This window comes from Centroberyx gerrardi, chromosome 8, assembly GCF_048128805.1.
Source record: "Centroberyx gerrardi isolate f3 chromosome 8, fCenGer3.hap1.cur.20231027, whole genome shotgun sequence".
Classification (NCBI taxonomy): domain Eukaryota; kingdom Metazoa; phylum Chordata; class Actinopteri; order Beryciformes; family Berycidae; genus Centroberyx; species Centroberyx gerrardi.
The window spans coordinates 6,435,556-6,449,311 of record NC_136004.1 but is presented as its reverse complement, the minus strand read 5'-3'; the positions used below and the strand labels follow the sequence as shown (position 1 = coordinate 6,449,311).

Genomic DNA, 13,756 nt, shown 5'->3' with positions numbered 1-13,756 from the left:
TTAAAAATGTGATATCAGGCAGTCAGTGTTGTCCCACTCTGATATGATGGATATGATGCAGTTTGTTTGATTACATATTTATTGTAGACTTGATCAATACTACACTGGTTGTCTATGGGAAGCCCTTAACCTGATTCTAATGAGACCATTTTGATTGGATTCTGCACAAGCATGAATATGTTTTATTCTTATTCTTATGGGTTTCATTGGAGAGTTTCAGTGTCCCATGATGGTTTAAATGCTGTTTCAGAGGCTTTCCCACCCTGACTAGAATAAATTCCTGACACAAAATACTTGTATTTTTTTGGTCATTATGTTGCAATTATAGTTTTTCTCAGTTGCTTTGGTACATTTCTCAGATCAGAATTGAAATTCTCAAAACTACTTGTTCAACCTCCACATCATCTAGTCACTTGTGCACATCATAAAAGCAATTTCTCATTCTTTTGAACAAATTGCAAATGCTTGGCACATTCATGCAAATGATTATGTACAATTGTCTGCTGTTTCCTACATTATCAATTGCTTATGTCATGTTGATCAAAATGTATTATACTGGTTCTCTGTTGAATAGTCTTACCCCCCAAAACATCTAGGCATTAGTTCATTGCATAAGTCATTACATGCAAAATGGTTGAACCAGTTGTCATAATCTGTCAAGCATATTTTCTATACATTTCTATTAGCCTTTTTTTGTAAGTATGTCCTGAATTGATGAATTGCTCTCAGGTGACTTTCACTAATGAAGGGGAATGTGTGAAGCATTAGATCAACCAATGATCAACCAGTTCTCTAAAATAGCAGACAGACAGGAACGTCAGGAGGTGTAGAAAGACTGCAGTGTAATTCCCCATACAGCGCTGCATGTACAGTTCTGCCTAAGGGGTGTTTCCTATGTTTACATTTCTAATTTTGTATTTTTTTCCTTTGTGCTATGCAGTGTTGTAAAACAGTCTTGTCTTTTTCTTTTCTGTATCGCAATGACATGGTCTGTCAACAAATTACAGTACAAACAGTAAAAGCGTAAATGTGAATCCTGTCCAATCTCTTGCAATCAATCTCCCACATACAGTAATGTATGTATGAATATATGCCATACAGAAAAAGTGCAGCCTTGTGCATTTTCAGTCATTGTCATCAAAACCTTAGCCATAGTTTACATCAGAAAATACTTACAGAGTACACTGTTATATTGACAACATGGCTAAGCATTTTGACGATCTTGTTTGTAAACAATGACACAAGGACTTGTCATTCTGATGGCACTGACATGTTCATTGACATAAATATTTACTTTTGAGAGATAGACTAAGGATTTTGAGCAAGTTACGGGCTTTTGCAGGTAATCCATTGTGTGGTGCTGTTTGTACGAATTGTTTCGAGAAATGCACTTACTGTTTTGCAAATGTTAAGGATGATTCGAGAAATGTACCAAAGCGACTGAGAAAAACTGTAAATGGTCAAATTTGAAGATATTGAACGTGAAATATAACAAAAATAAATATCAGTATCTGTATCTGCCTTCAAAAACCTATATCGGTCAAACCCTGGTTAAAAACAACATATTTTGTGGCAGTATGTGTTGTTATTGACATATTTCCTAAAATGTGGGGATGTGTGGGGAAGTCATGAACTTGGAATTATAAAGTTCTCAGATATTGAGCATCTTATTGAGCAAAATTTGACAAACCATCAGGTACAACTCTTATGCACGTTCTATCTTTTTAAATATTTAACCCCAAAGGGCTCTTTTTTAAAAATAGATAACACCGCACAAGCATAAGCAAAAAAAGTTGACGGAATGAAACGCCCTTTTCTGTGTCAGTATTAACTCTCTCTCTCTCTGGCGTCCCGGGGCAGAAAGGCTGCGGCTACCACCTGGATCTGTTCTGGGTGGGCGTCCTCATGGCCGCCTGCTCCTTCATGGGCCTGCCCTGGTACGTGGCCGCCACCGTCATCTCCATCGCCCACATCGACTCCCTGAAGATGGAGAGCGAGTCGAGCGCGCCCGGCGAGCAGCCGCAGTTCCTCGGGGTCAGGTCAGTCCGCGGAGAGACTTCCCGAAAAGTATTTCCCTAGATAGGAAAAATAAACCCTTCAGGTCAATATCACGGTGCGGGAGGTTTGTTCCGACTCATCCTCGTCCCTTTGTAGTTTGAAATAGAGAAAAAAAAGAGGCTTGTGGAAATTGGCTCGACCGACTCTTATGTGCTTCTTCCTCCTCGATATCCAATATACAGAGAGCAAAGACTGACGGGCATTCTGGTGTTTGTTCTCACCGGAGTCTCCATCTTCCTCGCTCCAGTGCTTCAGGTAGGAGGTTATATTGTTGTGGGTGAATCAGAGGGATTTGTTTTGATTTATTACACGTATTGTCCAGGCGCTGTGGCTTTGACCCCTGCGCTCTTTTCCTATTGCTTGTGATCAGGGGGTGTAGTGGAGGGCGAACCCACCTAAACTCAGATTACTCACATTTTTAGGCCGACATAAATCTTTATGACATGAATTCATGGTATACATCAGAGTGAAACTGATGTATGTTGTATGAGGAAAAGGGAAAAAAAAGCCTGAATTTATGTATGATCTTTGTTCATATTGGTGGTTGTTTGCCTTATAATGACCATAGTTTACCCTCCTTTTTATTACCCACTACATCACTGCTTATAATGTTGCCGATCTAGGAATTTCAACCTATTGCCTCCCTGCTAAATGCCTAAACTATGAGTGTAAAACGACTCCAACATGGTTTTCTGTCCCTTTCCTCTGGCTGTAGTTCATCCCCATGCCGGTGCTGTACGGTGTCTTCCTCTACATGGGCGTGGCTTCCCTCAGCGGCATCCAGGTGTGGTGTTTTGCCAGCAGCCAATGATATTTTTAATAATAAACCAAGTTATTTTCCCGTCCCGTTTGATTTTTTGAGAGCGTGCAGGAAAGTGCTTTTATTTAAAGATGCCGAGCAAAAAAGCAGGCAGAGACTATTCAGTATAAAGCCTCCAAATTTGGCAAAAGTGCAGATTATGTGAAATGGAAAAACTGGAGGATATTTAAGATGCACCTACATGTGTGTGTGTGTGTGTGTTCCGATGGCCAGATGACTCATCGTCATGGACGACATCCAGAGTAACAATTTTGCCCAGGCATTTAGATGAGGTGAAAAGCTTAAAGGGCTGAGTGAGAGTGTGTGCCAGACCAGGTGCTATTCAACAGCTTTCCTCCAGACAACCAAAATGTCACGGAACACCCCTCCCCCACCCCCAAAATGCCTTAATATTCCTCCTTCTCTCTCCCCCTCTGTCTCCTCGTCTGCTCGTCCTCCGCAGTTCTGGGACCGGATCAAGCTGTACATGATGCCGTCCAAGCACCAGCCCGACTTCTCCTTCCTCCGCCACGTGCCCCTGAGGCGGGTCCACCTCTTCACGCTGGTCCAGATCACCTGTCTGGCCGTGCTCTGGATCCTCAAATCCACCTTCCTGGCCATCATCTTCCCCGTCATGGTACGAAACGTAGTGGACTCTCTCGTTTGGGAGCTGAAAGGGGGATTTGGAGTCGGCGCAAGTTTTCTAAAACATCCCCTCACACCTTCCTGACGTTAACGCCAGCTATTTTGAGGTCTACTTTTGTTGTTGCCCTGAAGCGTATCCATGCATAATTGAGGGATCCTTTGTTGTTGTATTGTGGGTGGTGGATGTGAGGCAAAGCTGTTAATGAATCCCCTGTACACCGGGTTTTAACATCAGATTGTAATCGCAAAAATGCATCAAATCCCGGTGTAAGTTCACCCAAGATGCATGGAAGATCCTCAGAGATGAATGTGGCCAAAATGTAAACGTAATGCACCTCCAATCCGCATAAAAACACTACAGAAACAGTAATAACGTCCTTGTCAAAAATGGATTGTCAGGATACTTGTGGATGGAGGACAACAAGGTTGTTTAAAGTCAGTGTTAAAGGATGTAAACGATAGCAGAGGAAGTGATCTGGGAAATTGAAATCTGATATCACTGTGTGTGTACCAGAGATGCATGTTAATGCCACCGGTAAATGTCACCCAGCTAAATCGCATCTAGACACAGTCCAGATAGGAGATGCTAATGTCAGGCGGAAAAAAAAAGGAGGCTTTGTGTGGCAATGTGTCTCTGTGTGGGAAACCCTCAGATCCTGGGTCTGATGGGCGTCCGCAAGATGCTGGACATGGTCTTCTCCCAGCACGACCTGGCCTGGCTGGACGACCTCCTGCCCGAGAAGGAGAAGAAGAAGAAGGAGGACGACAAGAAGAAGGGGAAGGACAAGAAGAAGGCCAAGCCGGACGACAGCGAGGACGAGGTGAGGAGACGCGAGCCGCTGCTGCCCCCCGCAGGAGGCTTGGGTACTCACATGAGTTTCTGATCTTGTCACCTGTGTGTGTGTGTGTGTGTGTGTGTGTGTGTGTGTGTGTGTCTGCACGCAGGACAAGTACCACCCCTACTCCAACTGTTCCCCCAGCTCCGAGTCGGACTTGGATCGCAGGTACTGTGTCCTCAAACTGCACATCCCCTACAAAGACCTGGTCTACCCCGATGTTGCCCAGTCCCAGTGGGCAGCGCACTGCCAGCCCACTGCCACACACATCCCATAATGTACAGTGCACTTTAACACACGGGCATAGGCATCAACATACTGTAATCTGTGTGAAACTTAGTCATAACATCAGTAAAAATCCATAATTTGAGGTTATTCTACTGATTATGTAACAAAACAATATGGTTTAACTGAATAGATTGTCAAAAAGCCTCAAATATTTAAATGATAATGCTAAATTATGAGAAATCATAATTATGTCTCCTGTAGGCCTACTTCAAATAATATGTACTGGGAACATACTGTAGCTTGCAGTTCAAACATCCAAATGAATTCATTATTTTATTAAACGTCCAATATAATAATAATAATAGAAAGTCCGGTTACAGTTCATTCATTCCTTCATTCCTCCCTTCCTTTGTTCATTCATTCATTTCCAGATTAAATGCAGCTCATACACATAGCCCACTTTCATGGGTGGACACTCACACACGCACGCACACACACACACACACACACACACACACACACACACACTCTGAGCCAAATTATTCATAACTACATGTACAATTTCCCCACACAGCCACAGTCTCCCCTCACTGTCATGGCTGGGCTGAAGTGTCATTATTGTGTCATAATATTTCACCCTATAGTCTCCTCTCCATGCACTTTAAGGCAATGCAGATAATTGTAATGTACTGTATAATCCTCGCTGCCACTCTTCCCGTGTCATGTGTTAAATGTCTCTTTCTACACATAATTCAGCGTATTGTAAATCCTTTATTGATGTGTTTTAGTATGAATATGTTCTGAAAGTTGAGTAGAGGTGAAAGGTCGCATGCTGTGATGAATTCAAATGAGTTGGACGCATTCTGTGTAGTGCGCTCCATGCCTCCAAGCCACTGAATAGGGTCCTTTGTTTAGATACAAATGTGTGGAATTTAAATAGATGAATAAAAATGAATGTCTGGTATGTTAATTATTTGAAGTCTGTTTTGTTTTCTAGTAGATAAAGGGATTTATTCTACGCTAGTTCATATACTGCTGTATTTAGTCTGCAACATGCATCAGTGTTTTGGTTGTTTCTTTTTCCTCCGTGTGCTAAATCTGCTTAGCAGTCAGTGTATGATTGCCATATCTGCATGTGAAATGTAGCTCTCTCTCTCTCTCTCTCTCTCTCTGCTGCACTCCCCCGGAGTGAAAGCAATTTAAATGGAAATATTTGCGTTGAAAGTTCAGTTGATGACGTTATTTCCGGTGCCCTTTGCTCCTAATATGCACAGCACATTTCCCTAAGTGTTTATCAATGTTTTGCCTCTGTCTTTTTTCTTCTTTGTGGGAGATCCAAGGTTTCAGAGTTGCCCGTCGTGTCTGCATTGCTTTGAAAGAGGCATGGTTTGGAATTGACACAATTTGATTGACGAGTTATGAGTTTGTTTTTGTCGGTTGTTGTTGATTTAAATCCAAAAAAGTGTGTTATTTTCACTTACTGAATGCTTTATGCCTGGCTATAATTCACACGCCTTAAAAGGTGTGTGCAGGACAAAAAAAAGTCCCAACATTGATCACAAAGCAGACAGGTCAGGGGCATTGATTCACTAAACCATCAGCTATAGCAAAGTCCCTACATCTGATATCATTCACCACCAAAACTTCCAAAACTGCTTATATCAGCTACATTGCTGGAGACAAAGTGGAGCAATGACTGATGACTGACAAGATATTATTATCTGGTCAGGGTGATCAATTATTAGACGTATCAGCTTAGAGGGAGCATTGATGATTTTCTTTCAATATGGCTTCCAAAATAGATTTCTGGGTCCAGTTTTTCAAAACCTTTAATCTGGTCAGATCGGAATTATACAGATATTCTAATCACCTTCTTTGCACTCCAGGATCTGAATGATCTTGCTTATTTTGAGTCAGTTTTAAAAAAAAAATGATCAGAACAGATCATTCTGGTTCATCGTGACATCAAGAGTACAGAATCCAGTTTGTCAGTCTTTAAATAGACCTCAAATAATGTTGTTCGGCCAAAAAGACATGAGTGAACTAGATGAAATGGTGTAAAAGACAGCTTGTATGTTACTTTTACTCAATTATCTGCACAAGTGTATAAGAACATGAAGACAAAATTTGGATGACAAATTCAAACAAATTCACAAGAAAACTTCCCATTTCTCATTTCAACCATTTTCATTCATCAATTCAAGGACCCTATCTCAGTTTTGACAAATGTTCAGATTTAATCCAATCCAATCACTGAAAGTTTTGAGAAACTGGTCCCTGGTGATTTTTCCCTGATCTTTGCTCTCCATTATAACGCTAAAAACAACAAGATCAAATTTGGACTCACTCAGGGTTAGGGTACGGAAAGCGCCCATGCTCATGGTATGTGACCTTTGCCTGACCTCTCCCCTCACTCTCTTATCCTCTGCTGCTCTATGCCACAACTCACCGGCTCCCCGTTCAGGCCCAAGATTACCTCCCATTCTCAATCACGGAGCATCGTGACCCGAGAGCCTGCGGGTTTTCAATCCAAGTAAACACGGCAGCTGCTGCTCCCCCCAGAGAGCGGGAACTCATCAGAGGAATCATCTGCTGTGTTTGGCTGGAATGAAAACCTGCAGACTCTCGGGTCACGATGCCACATGATTGAACCCCGCTCCCCCCACCCCCCTCTAGTCTCCTCAGTGTATTTGGCTGTAGGGTGTGTGTATGATAACCCGGAGCTTGCCGTTCCCCAGCATCACCCTGCACCTGAAGATCTCCTGCCCGTCGTCTCCGGCCGTGCCTATGGGCCACGGGATGGCCTGCCCCGTGCCGCAGGTCAAGATCGAGATGGAGTCGGACTACGACTCGGACACCGACCGCCACCGCCACCGGGACATGAGCAGCGAGACCACGTTGTAAAGCGGAAGGCGCGAGGCGGGTGCGGGACCCGCTGTTGGAGGCCGGACAAAGCCAGAGTGCTGATCCACTGACTCTAATACGCTTACAGAGACAGGACAAGGTGGCATGGACTGACAGACACCTTCACAGGCTGGGAATTAGACGTACTTCAAATGAAGGTGCTCCAATGGATGTGAAAGAGTCAAAATGTCAACTACATCTGCTTTAAAACCGGGGCATTTTTGCTACAACCCTCTTTGAATATATGGAATACTGACTATATTGTATGATGTAATGGAAATGGCCATAAGCAGGAGAGGGAAATATTTATCTGTATGTGCTGTATATGAGAATATATTTTATGTGAAGATATTTATATTTATACATAGTAGCTATATATTGATATTATTGTATTCTATTATTGTAATTGAACTTGAAAGCAGTGCGATCTCAAAACTCATTTTACATGAATTTCAGTTTGAGGCAGAAAATGTAAAAACAAACACCAAAAGTTTTACAGAATCATTTTGAATGACATTGAGACTTCAGAAATGTCAACCATGACCACTGTACAAACAAAGCCATGCCTTTTTATTATGTTAGCCTTTCATGTTATTTGGCATATTTCTGTGTTATGGTGTGTGTGTGAGAATGTGCTGTAGACTAGCTCTCCTTTTCCCTCTTACCTCCAGTGTTAACTCTCCATACTGCCGCTCTGACCTGGAACAAAAAGAAACAACCAAAAGTCCTGATGTTCTGATGTTGCTGAAAAGGAGTTATGATTCAAACTGTAGCGTACAGGTTTATGTATGTTTCAGCACTGCAGAATGATGCACATGACTTGACAATGAAGAAATGCACACAAAGGATATTCTTGTATTGACAGATATAGTTTATGTAATTAAAAATAATCCAATGAGTACATTATTTTGTGTCGATGACAGTGTTGTTCATCCTTAAATATGTATTATCCCAGTACTGAGAGAATGGTATTAACTGTAATGTCTGACTTGACCATAACAAAGGCTGCATACTGATGATCACAAGTGTATTCACTTCCATTATTCATAGTACGGAAAGCTTTTTTTGCGAGAACACATTAACACAATTTGTCAAGAGAAAACACACCAAATTACCGCCGGCCTTTTGAAAACATTGCAATTTATGACAAGAACAAGCACATTATACTGGAGGAGGGGCAATTTAACATTGTAATATGGGCTTTTGGACAGATACTGATAGATACTGTCAAGTAAGGCAACACAGCATAAATAAATGTCGGAAAAGATTGCGTACTGGATGTTTTTTTTATATAATTTCCTGGATTTTCAAATACAATGCACACATTCCCTCTATAAATCATCTTTGGCACAAAGTACAAACATCTATAACACTAGGGTTCAACCAATGTGGGTTTTTGAAGGCTGATACAGATACTGATATATTTGTTTTGAAGCTGCTGCTGGCCAATTCTTTGTCTTGATATTAAATATCTTTACATTTGACCATTTTCATGCCAAAAAATTCCACAGAATCACCAGTATTCAGTGTTTCCCCCAGAACTGTATTCTTGTCAGGGTGGAAAAGCCTCTGAAACAGCTTTTAGACTGAACTAAAAACTAAAACTCTCCACTGAACCCCAGGAGAATAATGATACCACCATGATAATGATTAGTCATGTATACCTGTGTGAAATCAGATCAAAATGTCTCATGTGTCTTCAGCTGAAAAGGCTTCCCATAGACAACCAGTGTAGCATTGATTCATTCTATGATAAATATGTAATCAAACTGCATCATATTCATCACATTATATCAGTCTAACCCTAATAAAGACACATGACTGAGTGTTACGTTAAGACACAGGAAGCATCCGTTCCCGAGTGGCTGGTGAATCCGTCGGCGAAGCCCTCTCCCTCCGCCAGCGTGGGCCTCCTGTTGCACATGGGGCAGAGTTGGTTGCGTTCCTGCGAGGCCCTCATCCAGACGATGAGGTTCCAGCGCTGGCCGGAGGAGATGGGCAGGGCCCCGTGCATCTGCTGGCCCCGGTGGAGGAGGCCCTCCGTCACCCTGTGCTCCACCTCCGAGCACTCGGTCTCGCTCAAAGGCACCTGCAGGGGGCAGCGAAACCACATTGGTAATGGTTTAGCACTCTTGCAGCAGTAGTAGTAGCAGTATTATAGTATTGTAATCATACAGTCGTGGGTCACCTGTCTCATGTCACCAAAATAAAGGTTGCCCTCGGTGAAGTCCTTGCCCAGCGACACGTTCAGGGTGACCTCTGCGTTGTCGTAGTGGTAGCTGAGGTCCAGGTCTTCGTGCATGTCGTATTTAACCACAAAGGCCTTGTGGCTGTCCAGACGGCGCCCCCCGCAGTCTGGGTAGAGCAGGGAGGTGACTGGAAGGAGGTACCGCTCCCGGAGAGGCGTGACGAAGCCCTCATCAAACCCCAGTTCGTTGAGGAGGATCTGGGCAGACAGAAAATGAGAATATCATGACTGAGATGACCTACCTAGGAGTGGAGACTTATCCTGTGAGCTGGCCCAGACAGAGTTCCCACTGTGGTGACTAACTAGGACTAACTCGGTGGTTTAGAAAGGGAAACATTACCCCATAGTGGTTCATGGTGTTGGGTCTTCCCTTGGGGGCCGCAGACTGCTCAAAGTGCTGCAGCTCCTCTATCAGCTCCTCACAGAAGCGTTTCTCAAACACGGTGAAGCGAAACACCCTTGGAGCTACGACAGAATGGTGACATAAATTTCACAACGCATGTAAACGTCTGTCAACTCATTATGGGTCCATTTTGATGTCAACAAAAAACAAACCAACTTCATTTCCAGCTCACCTGCCTCTGCCTGCAACAAACCAGCGAGGCCTTCTTCACTGGCATCACCGCTCCGGCAATACTCGACAATCCACTTGAACTCCGGAGCCAGGTAGGACTCCTGAGGAAAGGCGCTGTTCAGACATTTCTCAGCACGGTATGGTTATGATGCGTTATTAGAGGCGTTATTACCGATGGTTGATACAGTCAATACCTGTAGATGGTAGACATGAGGATGGAGGGGCCGGTAAATGTCCCTTACAGCAGCAGCTCTCTCAGCAGACTTCACACCAAGACTCCTACGCCTTTCCACTTCCTGGGAAATCTACAGAGAGCATTGATGTAGTTAGTTAACAGTGTAGTGGGGAGGTAGTGGAGGGTAAACCCACCTAAAGCTATGATACACTTTGATTGATTACATATTTATTGTAAACTTGATCAATAGTACACTGGTTGTCAATGGGAAGCCCTTAACCTGAATTGATTCTAATGTAACAGTATGATTAGATTCTATGAATATGTATGAATGTATGTATGTTTTGAATGTATGAATGGATATATTACTATATTTATGATTAGTATTCAGTGTTTCAATGGGGAGTTTTAGTGTCCCATGATGGTCTAATTGCTGTTTCAGAGGCTTTTCTACCCTGACTGCGATAAAAATATGGGGGAAACTTTGAATACTTGTCATTTTTGCACGAAAATTGTCAAGTTTACTAGCTTTTAGGCTGACATATCATTTTGAGCTAAATTCATAGTTTATGTCACAGTAAGAAATACACACACACGCACGCGCGCGCACACAAACACTTACCTTGTTGAGGACATCCTCAAACTGGTGGTCCGTTACACAGCCAAGCCTTCTAAGCACCTGCAATGCAACATACAAAGTATACAAATGGCTGCGGTTACTCGAATATCAGTGTGCCACCAGGGAACATCCAACGTTAACCAACAATCTAAATGACTTAGGTTGTCACGAACAAGATGCTTTTACGTACTGCTTGATAATCCAGTCTGAACTGCTGCTCCGATACAAAGCGAACATGGAGCTTGTAGTCGTCCAGGAAAATATTGTCAGTGGTGAAACAGTTACAAAAGTAAAACTTTGGCGTTCTATCCTCCTCGTTTTTCATAACTACCCGCAAGAAAGTACAGAATTTAATGAGTTACACATAAAAGCATAATCATGCTGATTGGTTACTGACAAGCTAGCAGGCTGCATCAAGACAGACAAAGTTCGTCAGAGTAGTACCGGAAGTTAGGCGATTTTGCCTTCAAAATAAAAGTACAAATTTTCACTAAAAAAAGGTGTTGGGAGTCATTTTTTTCACTAGTAGTAAAATTAGTAGTAACTATATTTTGCAGTAGCTTGGTGGTAGTTCAGCAGAACTCAAATTTGAATAGTGTTTTAGTAGTTTATTACCTTTCTGTCCTTTTGATAGGCTACAACTGTTTTGGCAGTTGAAAAATTAAGAAGACAGAACTCTTGTTTGATAAACAGATAAATTAAGTTGTGATATCTATCTTTTTTCAGATCAGGATTATCTCTAAAATTAGGCACTTTCTTTCCCCCTCCGACCTTGAAAGAGTTAGACTGAGAGAGACTGTTGACCAAAGTTAGAAAAAGAAACCACGTCACTCCAATCCTTGCATTCCTACAATGGCTCCCTGTACACTCCAGGATTAACTTCAAAATACCTCTGCTTGTGTTTAAAGCTCTGCATGGTCTCGGCCCTGCCTATATCTCAGAACTCCTCACCCCCTACAGGACTGAAGGTCCCTTAGGTCCTCACATCAAGCTCTGTTGACTGCATGGTCCCGTCTCAAAAGGGCTGGGACCGGGCCTTATTGCAGCTCCCGCACTGTGGATTAGTCTGCCTGGGAATATTAGTTCATCCCAATCTGTCACTGTTTTTAAGACCCGTCTTAAAACCTATTTTTATTCCCTTGCTTTTAATTCCAATTGATCTTTGTCACATTTTGTTTTTATGCCTGTATGCCTTTTAGTGATTATGTGTGTGTGTACACACACACACACAAAAGGGTTTGCTCCTTTTTATACGTTCCTCTGTATTATTGTTGTGTTTTTGCGTGTTTTTGCATTTCTGTATCTCTGTAAAGCACATTAGTACATTCTACTGTTTAATGCACTTTGGTACAAACATTACTTTGTTTTCAAAGCGCTATATAAATAAATAAACTTAAACTTAATAAGTCAGTACTACGACCCTTTTTAAATTGTATTTTAAGTTTACATACAACAGAAAGTTAACATTCCATCCACTTTTTCAAACAGTAGTTTTAAATGGCCTTAATGTCCTAAGCAGTGGCATTTCAGTTAAGTGATTTTACATTGCAGATGTAAAATAGCCTATGATCTTTTTTTTTTTTTTTTAACTAACTTGTTAACAAAACCTACTTCTCTTGAGGCTGGTAGCACTAGCTTGTAAAGCTAGACTTTCAAAGTTGCTTCAACAACACTGACATTTCAGGCAAAAGAATAACAAAATGGTATGAAAATACAGTTGTTGTGCTATCTCTAAGGGTTAATATGTTTAATCCATGTTTAAGAGGAAATGTTGATTTTTTTAAGATAGTGGACATCCTTTCAAATTGTCTGGTAGCCTATTGCATAGTTTAGTGATTGTCTCCTATGTTGTGTGAGCTTTTGAAAATAAATAATAAATAGCCTAAATAGCAATTACATGTTCAATTTACTATACAGTCTTCCATAATTATATCCTTAGGGTTAGGGTTAGGGTTAGGGTTAGGGTATCCTATACTCAAAACAGCTGAAACACACGTTGACCAATAAGCGTTTTATTTTGAAAGTTATATCCGGAAGTTATCATTTTTATTTTGGCTACCTTGACCCAAGGAGGTTCTATGGTTTCCCCGGAAGTTAGGGGGTAAAGGGGATATGACGCCACTGACAGGCGACCAAATGAAACGCACCGTTACCTTGAATGAAATTACGGATTTCTCTGGGTTTGAATAGCGAGAAATATACACAAATCTATTATATTGTAATTTATTCCCATGCATGCTGCTCAGAGTAATCTCAGTCCGCGGCTCTTCTGCGTCTCTCCCTCTCCTCTCGCGCCGTGCGCACGCAGGCAGGAGTGAGAGTGAGTTACTATGGTTACGGGACGCTCTGTGTCTGTCGCTCTGAAACTTTCTCGCGATTCCCAATAATAGGTTTTTAGGTTAGTATGCCTATGCAAAATCATGAATGTAAGCACCTCAATGCTGAAATCTAGTAATATAACATAATTTTACATTTTTGGTTAACATTATACAGGGTTGCTGTTTCTTGACTTAATCCAGGAGGTTAGGTGATGCAGGAAATTTGTTTTAAATTACTATTTTTTTCTGACCTCCCCACCAATTACCCCCCCCCCCCCCCCCCCCCGAAACAGGGTTCCCCCACCTGCCAAATCCCACTTTAACCCCTGTATATACGTATATATTATGTATA

The 13,756-nt window shown here is 41.9% G+C and overlaps 2 protein-coding genes across 2 annotated transcripts in view; one reads left to right on the top strand and one right to left on the bottom strand.

The window, feature by feature from the left end:
* Window positions 1-7,470, top strand: part of slc4a5a (solute carrier family 4 member 5a) — a 26,444-nt gene extending 18,974 nt beyond the window's left edge. The window contains exons 17-23 of the mRNA XM_078285096.1: window positions 1,861-2,039; window positions 2,241-2,313; window positions 2,774-2,842; window positions 3,321-3,494; window positions 4,156-4,323; window positions 4,448-4,506; window positions 7,305-7,470. Coding sequence (XP_078141222.1) covers window positions 1,861-2,039; window positions 2,241-2,313; window positions 2,774-2,842; window positions 3,321-3,494; window positions 4,156-4,323; window positions 4,448-4,506; window positions 7,305-7,470 — 888 coding nt within the window. The remainder of the gene's footprint in view (window positions 1-1,860; window positions 2,040-2,240; window positions 2,314-2,773; window positions 2,843-3,320; window positions 3,495-4,155; window positions 4,324-4,447; window positions 4,507-7,304) is intronic.
* A 964-nt stretch (window positions 7,471-8,434) lies between these two features.
* ogfod2 (2-oxoglutarate and iron-dependent oxygenase domain containing 2) lies at window positions 8,435-11,411 on the bottom strand. The gene is made up of 7 exons (XM_071918681.2): window positions 11,277-11,411; window positions 11,090-11,146; window positions 10,487-10,597; window positions 10,294-10,393; window positions 10,059-10,183; window positions 9,659-9,916; window positions 8,435-9,559 (listed from the first exon to the last, which is right to left on the bottom strand). The coding sequence occupies exons 1-7, from the start codon at window positions 11,409-11,411 to the stop codon at window positions 9,299-9,301; spliced, it is 1,047 nt and encodes a 348-aa protein (XP_071774782.1). The 3' UTR covers window positions 8,435-9,298.
* Between the last annotated feature and the right edge of the window lie 2,345 nt (window positions 11,412-13,756).